At 41.7% G+C, this 19,048-nt stretch overlaps 1 protein-coding gene across 1 annotated transcript in view; it reads left to right on the forward strand.

The window, feature by feature from the left end:
* The window catches only part of LOC140650715 (nuclear factor 1 B-type-like), a 220,449-nt gene that overhangs the window by 118,647 nt on the left and 82,754 nt on the right, over positions 1–19,048 (forward strand). The window contains exon 3 of the mRNA XM_072859418.1: positions 13,736–13,789. Coding sequence (XP_072715519.1) covers positions 13,736–13,789 — 54 coding nt within the window. The remainder of the gene's footprint in view (positions 1–13,735; positions 13,790–19,048) is intronic.

Genomic DNA, 19,048 nt, shown 5'->3' on the forward strand with positions numbered 1-19,048 from the left:
GGACAACATTTCTAGTAAATGCTGAAAGACCTCACGCACTGGTAGAAGTAGTGCCTGCAAATTCTGCAGCCATGGCTGCTATGACAGAATGTGCATCATTAAAAAAAAAACCTGGACGGATTTCAACTTTTATGCTTTAGGACAAATGCTGTCTGAGAAAAAGGAAATTTTCCACCTAGGCTTGTTTGTTCATAATTTTACAACATGGGAGTTTTATATTCTGCAGCAGTCCCAGTGAAGGACTGTGTGTTGGCATTTGCTAAGTTCATTACTTTTTAAACCACATTCATTGCCATTTTTTGGCATGCATTTATTTGGTATCTTGGAAGCATATTGCGTAGTAGATGGCTATACTGTTGTGTGACAGTTTTCTGTATATTTTCCAGTGTTTTTTTAATTGAGGGCTGTGCTGCAACAAACACCTAACAGAAATATTGTTTGTAAGAAATATGGAAATACTAACCAAACAGATTGGATTTTGAAGGGAAGAATGTGCAGGGAGTTGGAAAAGAAAGGAAGAAGGAGAGGGAATGTGAATATTATAGGAAAGGGTAAATGTCCACTAAGAGAGAAGAGGAAGAGCAAGGCAGAGGAACCAGAAAGGAAAGTTAGATGTACTAAGAGCGGCACACTTTATCTCATTAGGGGCATTTGTTTCTGCTTAGCACACACAACTGCCATCTACAGAGGTATTTCTCACATGGTGAAATGAACAAGAAACAAGACAAAGTTGAAATGTTAGACCCAAGACCACCCCAAATTACTTTTCTTTCTTTAATCCTTTTTAATACAAATGAACTCTGCAATTATGATGAAGTTGATTTTTCTTTTTTGTGGTAACTGATCACTTTCTCTGGAAAAAAACATTTTTAGCCAAATTTTGTAACAAAAAAAATTGTTTCCTATAAATAAAAAATATGATTTATAAATCCATACATATTAAACCAGAAGTTTCCCAGAATGATTGCGAACTCTTTTATTAAAAAAAAAAAAAAAGACTTAGGTGAACACACTAAATACTGGATACAATTCTGGCTAATTATCAGAGATACCCATTTCTCTTTTTTTAAAAAAAATATCTTATCCTATTCATATATAACGAGTGCATTTATTTTAAGAATATTGGGTCATCCATGCATAAACAAAAGCACTGAAATAATACTAATGATCTGACAAACTCGGAAGTGAGGTCAACCTGAAAAAACTGTCTGATACAGTTTTAACCTATTGCTCCATTGTGCCAATTATTGTAGGAAAGTAAGATACAATGGATACAATGGGATCATATGGGGAAGATTGTGACTCTCAGAAGGCATCTATACAAACTGTGACTCATTAGACATTCTTGAAGGATGGTGAAATGGAAAAAGTCAATGGAGTTGAGGTGGGTTAACCTTGGCTGGATGCTAGGTGCCCACCAAGCCGCTCTATCACTCCCCCTCCTCATCTGGAGAGGGGAAAAAAAATACAATGAAAGGCTCATGTGTCAAGATAAGGACAGGGAGATCACTCACCATTTACCATCATGGGCAAAACAGACTCGACTCGGGGAAATTAATTTAATTTATTACCAATCAAATCAGAGTAGGGTAATGAGAAATAAAAACTAAAGCTTAAAACACCTTCCCCCCACCCCTCCCTTCTTCCCAGGCTCAACTTCACTCCAGATTTTCTCTACCTCCTCCCCCCGAGAAGCGCAGGGGGATGGGGAATGAGGGGTTGCAGTCAGTTCATCACACGTTGTCTCTGCTGCTCCTTCCTCCTCACTCTCTTCCCCTGCTCCAGCATAGGATCCCTCCCACAGGAGACTGTCCTCCACAAACTTCTCCAACATGAGTCCTTCCCACAGGCTGCAGTTCTTCACGAACTGCTCCAGCGTGGGTCCTTTCCACGGGGTGCAGTCCTTCAGGAACAGACTGCTCCAGCATGGATCCCCCACGGGGTCACAAGTCCTGCCAGCAAACCTGCTCCAGCATGGGCTCCTCTCTCCATGGGTCCACAGGTCCTGCCAGGAGCCCGCTCCAGCACGGGCTTCCCACAGGGTCACAGCCTCCTTTGGGCACATCCACCTGCTCTGGCATGGGGTCCTCCATGGACTGCAGGTGGATATCTGCTCCACCATGGACCTCCATGGGCTGCAGGGGGACAGCCTGCCTCACCATGGTCTTCACCACAGGCTGCAGGGGAATCTCTGCTCCGGCACCTGGAGCACCTCCTTCCCCTCCTTCTTCACTGACCTTGGTGTCTGCAGAGTTGTTGCTCTCACATAGTCTCATTCCTCTCTCTAGCTGCAATTGCTCAGGTTTTTTTTTTCCCCCCTTCTTAAATATGTTATTACAGAGGTGCTACCACCATCGCTGATTGGCTCAGCCTTGTCCAGCGACAGGTCCTTCTTGGTGCCGGCTGGCATTGGCTCTATGGGACATAGGGGAAGCTTTAGCAGCTTCTCACAGAAGCCACCCCTGTAGCCCCCCCCCGCTACCAAAACCTTGCCACACAAAGCCAATACAGGAGTGCTGTAATAGCTGGGTAGAAGTTATGCAAGGACAGCTAAGAGTATAGTGTTGAGGCATTAACGCTATGTGGTAGATAGGCCATTTAATTAAAGCAATTATACCATTCTGTGTTCCTAATATATTGGTATCTTTAGAGAAACAAATCCCAAATCTGTAAGTGCATTTTGAGCTATAAGCTGAAAAGTTTTGCTCAGTGAAGCAGAGACCTTTCATTTCTCTTGGGAAATGAATAACCCTATACTGATTTACATAAATAGTCAATATTTTCAATATTTTTGTCAGTCGTTCTGTTACTGGATGGAGGGAGCAGACTCATTCCTGTGTTAGCTGATCTTTATCCTTGCCTTTATCCTTCTTAGATCTACTTAACCTCTGGCTTTTCATCAGGAGCAGCCTCAGCTTTGTGTCTGTTTTCCTGCTGAGAATCCAGCTTTCTTGGCCAATAGAATGGGTGGGTCTGGTTATGGAATTTTCCATTGCAATCGTCAAAACATCTTTTGCGCCTTTTATTCTCCCCTCTCTCAGGAAAGAGAGAGAATACTGAATCCCTTCAAAATGAGAAAAGAGTGGGAGGGAGGTAGCTTCCAGCTTTTGCTGCTCTACTTTTTCTTCTCCTACAACTGCAGGAAAAACAATTCCAGCTGATGAGAGGTACAGATGTGGAAGAAGTGAAGAAAGGATTACTTAATGCAATTGACTGGAGAACAGCAGGTTTGCACAGGTGTTAGAGTTCATACTTTGGCTCATAGGACCATTACTACTGGAGGTGGTACATGAGAAATGCAAGAAGCCATTTTTTTCTGTCAGAGGCATGGTTGAGTTTGCTGTGCTAGCAGGCTGGAAAAAATGTAACAAAACACCACACACTCCCTTTTGCTTCTAAACTGAGGAACAATATTTATGGTACTCATGTAACAACACTTCACACTGCTTCACATTGCACATTTAGAGAGATTCATGAGAAAGCCATGTTTTAAGAGCAAGTTAGGCCTCTGTAGTATATGAAGATGATGCACTAGACTCTGAGCTAGTGTGGAAGACTAGTTTCTCCATTGATTGATTGACATCAGTTGGGGCTTGGACATGCAGTGTTATATTATACATGCCAGGAAAAGCTATCAAATCAGAAAGTGACTAAGTAGATTTAATTATAAGAAAATATTCATCATAGTGGTGTGTACTCAGGCCATACCTCATTAAGTCTCATCTGTAAAAAGATTATTTTGAACCAGTGTTCTCAAGTAATTTGAGAATTTCTCATCATGGACCTAATCTTAAAAGCAGTAAAACAAGAGTTGGAGCCATCCATTTACAATATAGAAAGCATTAAACCAAACTGAAACACAATTTTCTTTTTTTTAGTGAAAAAAATCTATGCTATTTAATATAAGATCTTTTAGTTATTATTTCAACTAGGTTGATCACTGTTAATCATGGTATGATAAGAGCACTTGACCCAGTAATCCCTCTCTTTTGGGACTACTTATGACATTCCAAACACCTGAGATCAACCATAAAAACCCCTAACCTTTTGGAGAAATGTTTCCATTACAGATGAGAAGCCTTCACTGTTTTTCTCTAAGACCAAAAATGAAATCCAGACAAAACAAAGCAGCAAAACAAACTAGCAAAGAGCCAAAAATAAAATGATCCAAAGCCCAAGAGGTCCACTTCCTACCCTGGTTCAATTTCCTACCCTGGAACGGCCCTTGGATTATTATCTATTATTGCTTTTTCATGTAGGCAGTGATGAAGTTGCAATAAGAAGTCCAAGGGCAAAATCAAAAGAGACTTCAGGGCCTTGGGACGACTGGTTAAGGGATCAGGAGCACAAGTGGTTTTTGCCTCTATCCTTCCAGTTGCAGGGAATGATGGGGGAAGAAACAGGAAGACCCAGCAGATCAATATTTATCTCTGAGCCTGGTGTCACCGGCAGAATTCTGGGTTTTTTGATCATGGGTCGGTCAACACGACACCAGGCCTGCTGGCAACAGACGGGGTACACCTGTCTCAAAGGGGGAAAAGGATCTTTGTGCAAGAGTTAGCAGGGCTCATTGAAAGAGCTTTAAACTAGATTTGAAGGAGGGAAGGGATAAAACCAGGCTCACTAGAGATAAGCCTGGAGGTGGCACGCCAATGTTTGAGGGACAATGTGCTAGCGAGGTCCTTCAGCCTGCTCCATGATGTGCTGAGTACACTGGAGCACATTTGAAATGTCTCTGTACTAATGCGTGCAGCACCTTAGCCATCTCAGTGTAGGTAGGGGGTGGAGATCCATGTGGCACCAAAGACGAAAGGGTTGTTGATGTGTTAGAAACCATGGAAGTGCCTGAGAAAGGTCACGTAGGAATTAGGGCTTCTCCCCCAAAAAAGGTGGCGGGACCAATAGCCCAACTGAAGTGCCTCTACACCAATGCACGCAGCATGGGCAACAAAGAGGAGGAGTTGGAAGCCATTGTGCAGTGGGAAAACGATAATATAGTTGCAATCACAGAAACATGCTGGGATGACTCACACAACTGGAGTGCAGTGATGGATGGCTATAAACTCTTCAGAAGGGATAGGCAAGGCAGGAGAGGCGGTGGGGTAGCCCTGTATGTTAGGGAGTGTTTTGACTGTCTAGAGCTTAATGATGGTGATGATAGGATGGAGTGTCTATGGGTAAGAATCAGGGGGAAGGCCAACAAGGCAGATGATAGTGTGGTGGGAGTCTGTTACAGACCACCCAACCAGGATTAAGAGGCAGACGAACTATTCTATAAGCAGCTGGGAGAAGTCTCGCAATCGCTAGCCCTTGTTCTCGTGGGGGACTTCAACTTACCAGATGTCTGCTGGAAATACAATACAGCAGAGAGGAAACAGTCCAGGAGGTTCCTGGAGTGTGTGGCAGATAACTTCCTGACACAGTTGGTGAGTAAGCCAACTAGGGAAGGTGCCCTGCTGGACCTCTTGTTCACGAACAGAGAAGGACTTGTGAGCGATGTGATGGTTGGAGGCCATCTTGGGCACAGCGATCATGAAATGATAGTTTTCAATTCTTGGAGAAGTAAGGAGGGTGGTTAGCAGAACTGCCACCTTGGACTTCCAGAGGGCGGACTTTTGCCTGTTTAGGAGCCTGGTTGACAGAGTCCCTTGGGAGGCAGCCCTAAAGGGCAAAGGAGTCCAGGAAGGCTGGACATTCTTCAAGAAGTAAATCTTAAAGGTGCAGGAGCAGGCCGTCCCCATGTGCCGAAAGACAAGCCGGCAGGGAAGAAGACCAGCCTGGGTGAACAGAGAGCTTTGGCTGGAACTTGGGGAAAAAAAGAGTTTATGACCTTTGGAAGAAAGGGCAGGCAACTCAGGAGGACTACAAGGATGTTGTGACGCTATGCAGGTGTTGTGAATGAGTGATTTAGATTGCTTAAAAAAATCACCATCAAAGGTATTAGCAAAAGTGGGTTTCATGTGATTTATAAAAGTGCGACTTAACAAAGTTTGATGGCAAGGTTCACTCTATTAATTACTGCATGGAAGAAACATACACAGGAAAATTGGGTTACACTCGAGTTAAAATGATTCACAGAGAGACCGAGGATACAAAACAGTACGGAGGACCCTCCCGTTGAGTCACGAGGTTCAGAGTAGACCCCCTTGCTTTCTAAACTCCTGATGGAGCTTAGGTACGGCTGGGTCCAATCTTAGACTCAGACTTGGACAACGGTTTATGTCTAAGGGATTATATATGCAAAATGTATCAATTCAGCATGCAATCAAAGTTACCAAGACAAAATCAATGTTACCATGCTACAAGGTTATGCACGATATCGGTCGCTTACCAAAGATCTGCCATTGGTAAAAGGTCTCTCTGCCTCGAGAAGCAACCTTGAGAAGTGTCCTAGCTCAAGGGCAGAACACTGCCATGCAGCCACGCTGCCTAGCAGGGAGAGCTCAAAGAAGGCTCACTTCGGCTGTCATATTTATAGATAGTTCCCTCAGCCGCTCCTCATAAGTCTTGTGCTCTAGACCCTTCACCAGCTTTGTTGCCTTTCTCTGGACACACTCCAGCACCTCAATGTCTCTCTTGTAGTGGGGGGCCCAAAACCGAACACAGTATTTGGGGTGCGGCCTCACCAGTGCCGAGTACAGGGGGACAATCACTTCCCTAGTCCTGCTGGCCACACTATTTCTGATACAAGCCAGGATGCCATTGGCCTTCTTGGCCACCTGGGCACACTGCCGGCTCATATTCAGCCGGCTGTCAACCAACACCCCCAGGTCCTTCTCTGCTGGGCAGCTTTCCAGCCACTCTTCCCCAAGCCTGTAGCGTTGCATGGGGTTGTTGTGACCCAAGTGCAGGACCTGGTACTTAGCCTTGTTGAACCTCATACAATTGGCCTCGGCCCATCGATCCAGCCTGTCCAGATCCCTCTGCAGAGCCTTCCTACCCTCAAGCAGATCAACACTCCTGCCCAACTTGGTGTCGTCTGCAAACTTACTGAGGGTGCACTTGATCCCTTCGTCCAGATCATTGATAAAGATATTCAACAGAACTGGCCCCAACACAGAGCCCCGGGGAACACCGCTTGTGACAGGCCGCCAACTGCAGTAAACTTCATTCACCACCACTCTTTGGGCCCGGCCATCCAGCCAGTTCTTTACCCAGTAAAGAGTACCCCCATCCAAGCCATGAGCAGCCAAGTTCTCCCAGTGAATGCTGTGGGAGACAGTGTCAAAGGCTTTACTAGAGTCCAGGTAAACAACATCCACAGCCTTTCCCTCATCCACTAAGTGGGTCATCTTGTCATAGAAGGAGATCAGGTTGGTCAAGCAGGACCTGCCTTTCATAAATCCATGCTGGCTGGGCCTGATCGCCTGGTTGTCCTGTACGTGCCACATGATGGCACTCAAGATGATCTGCTCCATCAGCTTCCCCGGTACCGAGGTCAGGCTGACAGGCCTGTAGTTCCCCGGGTCCTCCTTCCGGCCCTTCTTGTAGATGGGCGTCACATTTGCTAATCTCCAGGCAACTGGGACCTCCCAGGTTAGCCAGGAGTACTGATAAATGATGGAAAGGGGCTTGGTGAGCACTTCTGCCAGTTCCTTCAGTACTCTCGGGTGGATCTCATCAGGCCCCATAGACTTGTGAGTGTCTAAGTGGTGCAGCAGGTCACTAACCATTTCCCCCTGGATTATGGGGGCTCCATTTTGGTCCCCGTCCCTATCTTCCAACTCAGGGGGCTGGGTACCCAGAGAACAATTGGCCCTACTATTAAAGACTGAGGCAAAGAAGGCATTAAGTACCTCAGCCTTTTCCTCATCCTTTGTCACTGTGTTCCCTCCCCCATCTACTAGGGGCTGGAGATTCTCCTTAGCTCTCCTTTTGCTGCTAATGTATTTGAAGAAGTATTTTTTGTTGTCTTTTACAGCAGCAGCCAGATTGAGCTCTAGCTCAGCTTTGGCCCTTCTAATTTTCTCCCTGCACAGCCTCGCTACACCTTTGTAGTCCTCCTGACTTGCCTGCCCCTTCTTCCAGAGGTTTTAGACTCTCCTCTTTTTCCTGAGGTCGAGCCAGAACTCTCTATTCAGCCAGGCCGGTCTTCTTCCCCACCGGCTCGTCTTTCGGCACCTGGGGACAGCCTGCTCTTGTGCCTTTAGGACTTCCTCCTTAAAGAATGTCCAGCCTTCCTGGACTCCTTTGCCCATTAGGGCTGCCTCCCAGGGGACTCTGTCGACCAGTCTCCTAAACAGGCTGAAGTCTGCCCTCCGGAAGTCTAAGGTGGCAGTTTTGCTGACTCAACCATCCCAAAGTTGGGAGGACAAACTGAACCGACCCCAGAAGTGTTTCCAGAGGAGGACCAATAGAATAGCAGAGTCTCACTTTAAAGATGATCCACGTCACGGAGTTTGGAGTCAGCTAGGTGTCCCTGGTGAGAGGCCAAGATCTCATAGAAAGTTCATGTGGAGAATTCAACCTGTTTAGGAAAGGAAAAGTATGTGCAGCACAGGACGTTCTCAGAAAGAGAAGCTCCATTTTGGATAAGTCCTTTTTATATCCTGGAGACATAAGAGGTCATAGGACACCATGACATTGAGCAGCCAATAGATGCTGTTAGTTTTGATTTTTCATCTATAACAGCCAGTAGATGATGATGATTTCTGTTCTCTTAGACCAATTTTTGTTTTTCCAGACTGTTTTCCTGTTCTTGCAGTTAGAACAGCCAATGGCAGTTACCGCTTCTTACTTTCTCAGGATGTTTTCCTCTTTTTTCCAGACTATTTTTCACCTTTTCAGACAATAAGTTGCTGTTACAGTTCCTTGTTTTTGTGCTTATCGATGGTATCTCAGGATGTCTCCTGTTTCTAGGTACCCAGCTTCACTTCAAAGATGCCAGCTGCACTTTTTAAGAATACTTCTGGTTCCCAGGCCTAGTTCCCAGGCTCACAGTTCCCAGGCTGGCAGACATTTTCTTTTGTTCAGCAATTTTCCCCTTCTAACCAGGCTGCCTTTTGGGCTGCTCACATCAACCCATAGTGAACAAAAGTGATTTTTTTTCAGTCGTCATTATTCTCCCATGTTTAGAAATAGTCTTATGTAGTGGAAAGCATTTTCTCTCCCTGAACTCTTGTTGCATTACTGACCTCAACTACTAAGAGAAAATGAAATACTGGCTGTATGAGAGTCAATGGCAAAATTCCTGTTGCCTTCCATAAGGCCAAGATCCCCCCCACCCCCATTTTTACTTAGATACAGTACATGAAAATGAGGGTCATTCTTTGTGTCTTTTACAAAGGAATGGAATGGCCTGTGAAACCAGTTTATTAATTGGTCAAAGATACATGCAAGCAAATTTCTCTTCCTTACCTGAGAATATGAACATTTTCATTCATACAGTACATCATTGTATATAGTTTTCTAAACCCCAGAATAAGTCTTTCACTGTGTTCTATCTTCTGCTTTTTTTTCCTGAAGGATCTATAATGAAGGCCCTTTATGGCACATACCTAAACATAAAAGATTTCTTGGTTTCCAAGAGCAACTCAGTGTCAAAGAGTATAACTAGCATTCACAGTATCTTCCAGGTGGATAAAATTAAGCATTCACATCTTATCTTTTCCTACTGAATTCAGCAAGTTTGGGAAGGAAACTTCATTTTTCACATTCATCCACATGTGGCAAGATACCTATGTAAATTGCTTCTTAAGTATTCTTAAGTACATGACAAAAAAGATGTTAGCTAATATTATGAAATACAGTAAGCATCTGTTTCAGGGCATTAAAAAAAATATAAATAAATTTAAATCCCATGCACAATGTATCTTACAACATAGATGGGGAAAGTTTTTCAGTTTCCAAAAAGAGATACATATGATCTTTATAAAGTGAATAAGAAATATTTTGAATGTGTCATGATTTATTTTACATAAATGTGGAAATTTTTTTAAAAAAATCTGTACATGGGCCGCAAAGCTGAAAAGATAAGTATTCCTATTGCTATTTTGGTTCTAAAAAGTGTTTCTAGGTCCTTGGATTTGTTTCATTTGTACAAAAACTGGATTTACTCCCAGAATTCCACTTTTTAACTAAGGAAGTTTAAAAACTAAACAAAGGCTGAGTCAATTAATTTAAATTAGATTATAAATCAGAAAGACATTACAAAATGTTGATTTAATTACCACTTTTTATTTACCAAATTAAAACACTTTGAAAAAAATTTAACAGTCTTGACAATGGCCAGTTTGGTGACTTGGCAGCAGCAGGTCTAAAATAGGAGATGAACCTGGAAGTCAGTCATGACCTTTGCTGTTCTAAATCCCCTATGCATTGCATGTTATGTCTTCACTGCTAACAGCACTCAAGTTTGATAAACTGGATTAGCCAGACTGACATTCAGGCATTTTGGCAACAAAGCCCCAGGTCACTGTGTCCTCACTGTTTCTGCACTTACATGTGTGTGCTTGGAAGCATATCCCATGATCCTTTGAGTTTAAATACTCTGTGATCCTTTTTTTATATGGCCAAAATGTTTTTTTTTACTGAGATAAGAAGGCTTCCTTGAGATTTGAATATTCTCCACATCAGTAGTAATCAGGGGCATTATTTTTGTGTCAGTTTAAGAGTTTCTGCACACAAATGACTTCTTTGGTACTTATTTAAATTTGTAGAAACCAGGTATACAAGCTGACTGAAGCTAACACCAATGAGAATCCTTCTTCATAAAATTGGAGGGTATGATGGAGTCTTTGCAGTCTAGCAATGAATGTTCCTTTCACAACATGGCTGATGGAGTTTGGAAGATCAGTGTCATGTAGAGAGTCGTAAGCTGTCGCTCCAAGTCTTGTAGCTAAATGTCTGACTTCAGTTTTCCAAACTTCCCATTTAGCATCATTTGTATGAATATAAGTACATTTAAAAAAATGTAGAGCTAGAGCCTGGTATACTTACCAAGTGAAATAATAGTATTCTATTCTATAGCAATCCTGGTGAATACAGAAGGATGACTTGTAGAGTATGGATAATAATGAAATTATTTTTTAAAAAAGTAATTCTGTAGTGCACAGCTTCAATCTATGTGTAATGAAAGGGAACATATATTGCAAATGAAATCTGTACTGTTGGGAAACAGATGTGAAATTTCATCCTGTAGACATGTCTTTCTCACAGGGAAGGCCTCTTTGCTTTTGTGAAGTGCTGCTTTCCTCTCTGTGTGAACTGTGATTCATACAGAAAATCTGTGGGTTTACACAGTAAAGAAAATGGTTGCAGTTAACATTTTCTAACAGATAGCCTGTTAGCCAAACTCAGTGAAAGTCATTCTGGTAAATACAGTAGCCTTTAAAAATGTGGGGGGGGGAAGCCCCCTCAATTTAACATACTTCTAGAAGGCAAATTCCAGTGTCTTGTTTATAGTATTGTTTTAGTAGATATTAAATACAATAAAACATTGCTAATATATATATGATAAGCAATGTCAGGGCCCCAAGTGCGCTAATAGTTGTAATGGCCCTGACTAGCCTCACCTGCAGTCTCCACCCACACCCTCTACCCATGGGCCTAGGAGCCCTATTTTAGCTCAGGCCTGGGCCTTCATTCTCTGTCTTCAGCTGAACTATAGCCATGTATGTACCTAACCATAGACCTTGTTAATCTGGACCCTAACCCACAAACTGACTTCCTGGTTTGACCTCAGACCTACCTGGTGATCAATGGACTGTGTCTGACCCTGGCTACCCTCACCAGACCTGTCCCTGACCTGCAGATTAACTTCCTGGCTTGACCTTGGAACAGCCTCATTGCCATGAGCTCACCTAAGGATCTGGACTCTTGATTGAACCTGGCTGCTATATCTGAGTCTGTCCTGCTTGCCTCGCTTGGGATTGGACCCTGACTAGTGAGGCCCTTGCCCTGCCAGCTGCGTTATCCCCCTTGTTGCACCTTGACAAATATCTTAATATCATTAGAGATGGTGAGGACAATGCATGTAACCTTAACTTATTATACAGCTTTAATTCTATCAGCTCTAGAAATGGTAACTTAAACAATAAAGTTGCTTTTGAAAATTTAATTTGCTACAAGTCACTAGGAAACTTATCAATCTAATTGGTTGTTTTGTCAGATTAAAATGCCATAGGTGCTAGAATGTAGGTGCATAGTAAAACTAGGAAAATAATTAACAGTAAACTTTACAAATATACAGATGGAAGACTATCTTTTTGGGGTTTTGTATTTTTGCAAATTTTTAAATTTTTTTAAGTGGAGGAAGTGTTTTGCTTCTTCATTGCTATATAGTCTTTACTACCATGACAGTGTTCTGAGCTGACAAGCTTTAAAAGGTAAAAAGTTGCAGTTGGTATGGTCTTTACACTGGTACAAAACTAGGCTCAAATTTGCTATGATGTACCCGCTTAAGGATGACAGTTTGGGAGGTAGTCATAATACTTTTTGTTCACAGTAGTGACTGAAGTCAACCCCCAACAGATATGTGGAGACTTTAACAGCATCAGAGTGATGCTTGTACGGTGTCAGGTCTTCCTGTTCACTCACAGATTCACATGGAACAGTAGGGGGTCAGACAAGCTTTGGCAGCCTCTGCACAATATTCTGCATCTGGGCCCCCAGAAAGCAGCAAGCCTCTCTAGATGATAGGTCAGGTGGGCAGATGGGTATCTCTGTTCCCTACATCAGGGAATCACCCATTACCATCACTTGCTGCTTCTTTCTGGTGGTCTTCCATAGTTTAGAGTCAGGTGGCCCAGATGCTTTGCTTGAAGGCATATTTGTCCTTTCTTCAGTTTAGAGGACAGTGCACTTACAGCCTACTGACTTCCTCCTGTAACTCCTTCACAGCTCTTCAAAGACAATGTTGACTGCACTCTAGAAGGTACATTGCAGGCCTAGCTCTTATATAAGGCCTGTCCCTAGCACCAGCTAAAAGGGTACTTGACCCTCCCTAATTAGGGCATAGCTGCAGTAAAGGCTCTAAGTACCCTGGGTCAGGGGCAGCTGATTATGCTTGTTAGAAGCTGCTAACAGTAGAATTTACTGTGTTAACATCAAATTGTATTATTCTCTTGATTCATTAGGTGCACCTATCAGGAGGAGAATGTATTCTTTGAAGTCCAGGGGGTTTGGGTTTTGTCAGTTCTTATGTTGCATCAACTTCATTTCATAGTGAAATGAACTGTATCAAATTGGTCATCAGTGCAGTCTCTGTGTCTGTGGAGTCAACCAATGCGTTCATGTTTTAAAGGAAGGGTAAAAAAAACAGGATTCACTATAACAAATTCTGTTACTTGTCTTGTCTAGTATGATTTTCTGGTCATTTTATCAGAAGAAGCAGTCTTACTTTGATGGTTATGCAATATAATATTTGGGGGATGGAAGAGAAGGGAATGAAAAGGTACCTTTGTCTACATCCTGAATATTTACCTGAATGACTTTCTTGTCCTAATTCAGTGATCTTTGAGTTCCTTCTGTCAGAATCATTACATCTTTCACAGTATTTCTAGTTTTGTATAAAATGAGTTACATATAATGTGTTCGTACAGTAATGCCTTCATATAGAAAGGCAGGGAAATGACTTTTAAAGCACAAAGTTAAGTACTAGTTTAATACTGAAGGAGGATATTAAAGGAGGGTATTAAATGATAATTTCAAAACATATTACTCTGTGGTTTGGGTTATTTGTTTGTTTTTTAATTTACTATTATTATTTTATTTGTTTTCTTTTATTTCTTTACAGATTCTGGACAATCAGGAAGTCCAAGCCACAGTGATCCTGCCAGGAATCCACCAGGTAAATATGAGTTCCAAGACACATGCAATCTAACTTTGTCCAAGAAAAGAGATATTACTGTTAATAGTTAAAGAGAACATAATTGGTCAGCAATGTGTTTTGCACTGGTAAGTACATATAATGAGGATAAAGTGGGATGATATTAGCTCTCTTGGACTGGCAATGCCTCAGCTGTGGTTTCATTAAGACTTGCTCAATCAAAAGAATTTTTCTTTTGCTGCTTCTTAGAAATTCATAAGTGGGGGATGGGCAGAAAAACAAGGAAACAAGAACCTAAATAACATTAATTTCTGTGGTTTAACCCCAGCCAGCAACTAAGCACCACACAGCTGCTCACTCACTCCCCCCAGTGGGATGGGGGAGAGAATCAGAAGGGTAAAAGTGCAAAAACTCATGGGTTAAATTTAAAAAAAAAAAAAAGTTTACCACCAGCTGACTGATGACCTGCCAGTCCCTGAGCAATGGCAACCCCAGCAAACTTCCCCTCCTGTTTTTATTGCTGAGCATGACATCATATGGTATGGAATATCCGTTTGGTCAGTTGGGGTCAGCTGTCCCAGCTGTGTCCCCTCCCAACTTCTTGTGCACCCCCAGCCTACTCGCTGGTGGGGTGGGGTGAGAAGCAGAAAAGGCCTTGACTCTGTGTAAGCACTGCTCAGCAATAACTAAAACATCCCTGTGTTATCAACACTATTTTCATCACAAATCTAAAAAATAGCCCCATACAAGCTACTATGAAGAAAACTAACTCTATCCCAGCCAAAACCAGCACAATCTCAAACCTCCAAATGCTACAATTATTCTTTCACCATGGGTGACATAAAATTGCCCTTCCTTTAAAGTTTGTGACTTGAACTACAAGCTGCATCTTTCCTGTAATTTTTTTTTAATGCATACCTTGTAAAATGTAAATATGTTCATTTTCTCTCAAAGCTTATCAACTCATAGCTCTGGGGTTTTTGTTTGCTTTCACATGCTGTTAGTAGGGTGTATTAATGGTCTTTTTGGGGCAAGGTGATTGAAGTGATTGTTTCCATGAAATCACTGACTTCTCTCAAAAAAAGTAAAAGAGAAAATCAAAACCAGATTTTGCCATTCCACATATTGTGCAAAAACTCTTCTTATTTTTATGGAGTTATTCCTGTAATCAAATAGGCTATGCCGGTAAATCCTGTAAAACTTTGTTTTATTAATTTTATCAGGATAAGACAAACAAGTGTGTCAGAGGCTTCCTCATACTATCAGGTTTCTTAATGGGCAAGGAATCTTCTCATTTCAGCTCTCAAAGTGTCTATCTGAAAGAAGTTGGGGCTAACTCAGTTTGCTAAGTGAATCACACTAAGTCTAGCAAAGTAATAATTGTGTAATGCTGGGCTGTTACATGTAAATAAGTATTTTCTGGATCTATGCAGACATTAGGGAAAACAATCTACATTGTGATTATATAGTGTTGTATTACAGATATGATCAAAAGTATTGGAATATGCTACACATGTTGGATGGGAATGGCCAAAGGTGGTAAAACAATCAGAGCTGGTTATATAATGTTAAAAAACAATTTCCATTGCTTCTATAATATAAACAGCTTCAATCTTCCTGTATGTATTTTGGATATGTTTTAGACAGATAAAGGCAGAAAAACTCATGATATGCAGTGATTTTTTTAAAGTGTTTTCTTTATTGTGTAGGCTTATATTGAAGTTTAAAATCACTCTTGAATGCAGACTTTGATACTGTTCCCTCCAAACTGTGTGGGTTATATGGTAAGGCTTTTAATTCTCTCTTGAATATATGACACAAATGATGTATCGTACCAATTTAAAACAAACAAACAAACAAAAAAACCCACTACAAAATTCACCCCATCTAAGAAGTCACAACAGCAAACTTAAACACACACTAAGCTCACAAAATTTCCTTCAGGATAATTAGGGGTTTGTAAGACTTGGAACCATTCAGCTTTAGAACATTTATTTTTATTTTAAAATATCTCTGTTTGCAAGTGTAAGGAAAAAAGCCAAATGTATCACCTCATTTTGGAGGATCAAATCTGTAGCCTATGGGTTTGAGGAGCTGACTGCAGGGTCCGGACCCTCATCTCATTTCATGTGTTCTTTCTTTTTCGAGGGCCATTTAACATTTGGGTTAGGGAAGTACAGTTATGTATGTCACTGGTGAGGATAACATCCTCTGGTTAATCTATTCCCACCAATCCACATTGTCAACTCCATCTGTACTCTCCTTTGGCAATCACCAGAGGAGTAACATTGCTGCCAAAGCTAGAACTATAGGGCTCGGAGAAGACAAGCCCTATGGGCTTCCTTTTGGCTCGCCTGCTGGGTTGAGATCAAATACCCCTTTGACATCTTTTCCAAGAACTCCAGCTTCCCAGGAGGTAGAGTGATGTAAAGCAGAGAGATTAATGTCTAGTTTCATTATGAAACTACTTGCTTTTAAATTTGATCTCAACATTTTATCTGTCTTTGAAGACGTTGTTGGTGATATTATTCCTTTTATCTGTTGCTGAGTGGGAAGAGAAAATTGAAGCTATACTTGCTTCCCTTGAAACCCCTTGTTTAAAAAGGGATGAGAGCTGGATGGATGCATAACTGGATATCATCTGCCTATTTGAGGATGCGTGAACTTACAGCCTCTCTGTTTCCTTAAGTGGTACTGTGTTAGGATTAAAGAGGAAAGAAGCACTGAGGTTTGTGGGACTTGATAAGATAGAGATTTGGGACTGTTCAAGGGAACAAGAGGGAGGCTGCATACCTTAAAGTCTGAGAAGAATGAATGATGTCCTGCTTTTACTTACTAAACTTAACAAGACTCCTATTAGGACCATGTAGTCACTTCTGTCAAAATCCCAGAGAATATCCACTCCGAGGAGTGTTTTCTATCCCAGGCCAGGAGCACGGGGTCCAGCAATGCCAGAAGGTTCTTATATCATATTTTGATCTGATACTTGTGTATCAAGGAGCCAGGATGTTGGCAAGGGACGGGTGCTCTCAGCTTTGGATGCCACTGCCGCCTTAAAGACATTGCTGAGGAAAAAGGAGGTTGGAAACTGACTGGTAGCTAGCGAGGCGGTTGATGTTAAAAGTGGGGTTTTCTAGGTTTGGCTGGAGTGCAGAATTTTGTAGGGTTTCTGGTAATTTGCCTTAACCATAAAGGGAGGGTAATATCACTTGCCAAACAAAAGAACATTAGGTGAATGTGTTGGAATTCTTTATAATAGGTTCCTTAAAATGCATGAAATACTCTTATTGCATATTACAGTGTTAAGATGGTGTAGATTGTGGTGGGAGTGGTATGTAACTTCTGTAGCAAGATCCAGGGGGTACTCTCCTCTAAGTTTTATTTTTCAGCAGCTTTTAGCTGGTACATTGCAAAAGAATGAAACTTGCTCTTCAGAAAACTTTTTGTGAGACAGGTTGTAAGGGTCACTTCTTTGTAGGAGTTAAGTTGGCTCCAAACAGATAGATGAACTGCACCAGAGTGAGAGACGCTTCCTCCAGAGAGGAGTTTGAACACTATTTTTGTCCAGATTGGTTCAGGGATGCTAAAAGTGTGTTGGCTGGTAAAAGCTTACATGAGTTTAAAGAGAGACTGGACAAGTTAATGGAAGAGAAATCCACTGAGGGTTACTAAATGGACTGAAACAACATCTGGCTTGGGAAGATCCTAAACTGAAAATACTTGGAGACTGAGAGTATTAGTTGGAAAACCTCAGTCAGGGTATTTATCTGGAGTGAGGAAGACTCAGGTTCAATTCCCTGTGCTAATGAATATTAAGTTATTTATACAAAGTGAAGGGTAAAAGTGAGAAAACTCGTGGGTTGAGATAAAGACAGTTTAATAAGTAAAGCAAAAGCCACGCATGCGAGCAAAACAAAACAAGGAATTCATTCACTACTTCCCATCAGCAGGCAGGTGTTCAGCCATCTCCAGGAAAGCAGGGCTCCATCATGCATAACGGTTACTTGGCTTCCCAACAAAACGCCATCACTCTGAACGTTCCCCCTTCCTTCTTCTTCCCCCAGCTTTATATACTGAACATGATGTCATATGGTATGGAATATCCGTTTGGTCAGTTGGGGTCAGCTGTCCCAGCTGTGTCCCCTCCCAACTTCTTGTGCACCCCCAGCCTACTCGCTGGTAGGGTGGGGTGAGAAGCAGAAAAGGCCTTGACTCTGTGTAAGCACTGCTCAGCAATAACTAAAACATCCCTGTGTTATCAACACTGTTTTCAGCACAAATTCAAAACATAGCCCCATACTAGCTACTATGAAGAAAATTAACTCTATCCCAGCCAAAACCAGCACACCTATCTTGATGATCAGAAACCTACAAATTCCACAGCCCCCCTCCTTTTTTTCCTCCAGTGATGGCTATGCATCCTGTTTGAATATTGGTTTGGGTGACTTCTGCAGCCTGTTTATTTAAAACTGTCTTTGCGTTTTCATTTGGATAGACTAGTTGTCTTCTAATAAGCTAGTGTGTGATGATGTGCTTTCTAAATTGATGCTGTTTTTTTCACTTCAGATGCACTCATGCTCAATGGTGCGCACAATGATTTGTAGTCAGAAGCATATGCAACGGTGAATTTACTAAATACTGGTTATGTTAGAAGTTAGAATTCCAAAGTCTTGTTTTGGGTACTAGATAATTGCTGAAATGTTAGAAAACAGTTTCCCTGATATCTTTTTAAAATTTTGACTATAGCTTGTTAGCATTTGACAGGCACCTTCTTAGGTCCTTACTATGCTAAAATTCAATTTAGTCAAGGGACTTACAACTTGTAACTGGGTCAGGGAACACACATCACTGCAATTTGTAGGAAAAAAATCAACTGTAGCCATACAATAAGGCCAGAGACAATCACATGGTAACAAAAAAATCACCTCTATCTATGATGTTTGTAAGTTGGCCAGGGCCTTAATTCAGCCATTACAACTGACATCACTGCTGAAATCTGCATTGCTTCTTGGCTCATGTTGTCTGCTCCAAGTTCCCTTTGGAGAAATTTTGGATCCATGGTAATATGTTTTTCTTACTCTGTTCAAGATATTGGCTTCCAAAATGCATCCAATAAGAAAGAGTCAGAAATTTGCTAGACTTCATAGTAAACATATATAGGATTGTGAGACTAATTTTGCATCAGCCTTACTGAGTAGTAGATTTATGCTATTAGTATTCCAACAGAAATTTTAAGAGCTCTCTGTTGATGTTTACTGCTGTGGAAAGTAATGGGAGCTA

Source organism: Ciconia boyciana, chromosome 4, assembly GCF_034638445.1.
Source record: "Ciconia boyciana chromosome 4, ASM3463844v1, whole genome shotgun sequence".
Classification (NCBI taxonomy): Eukaryota; Metazoa; Chordata; class Aves; order Ciconiiformes; family Ciconiidae; genus Ciconia; species Ciconia boyciana.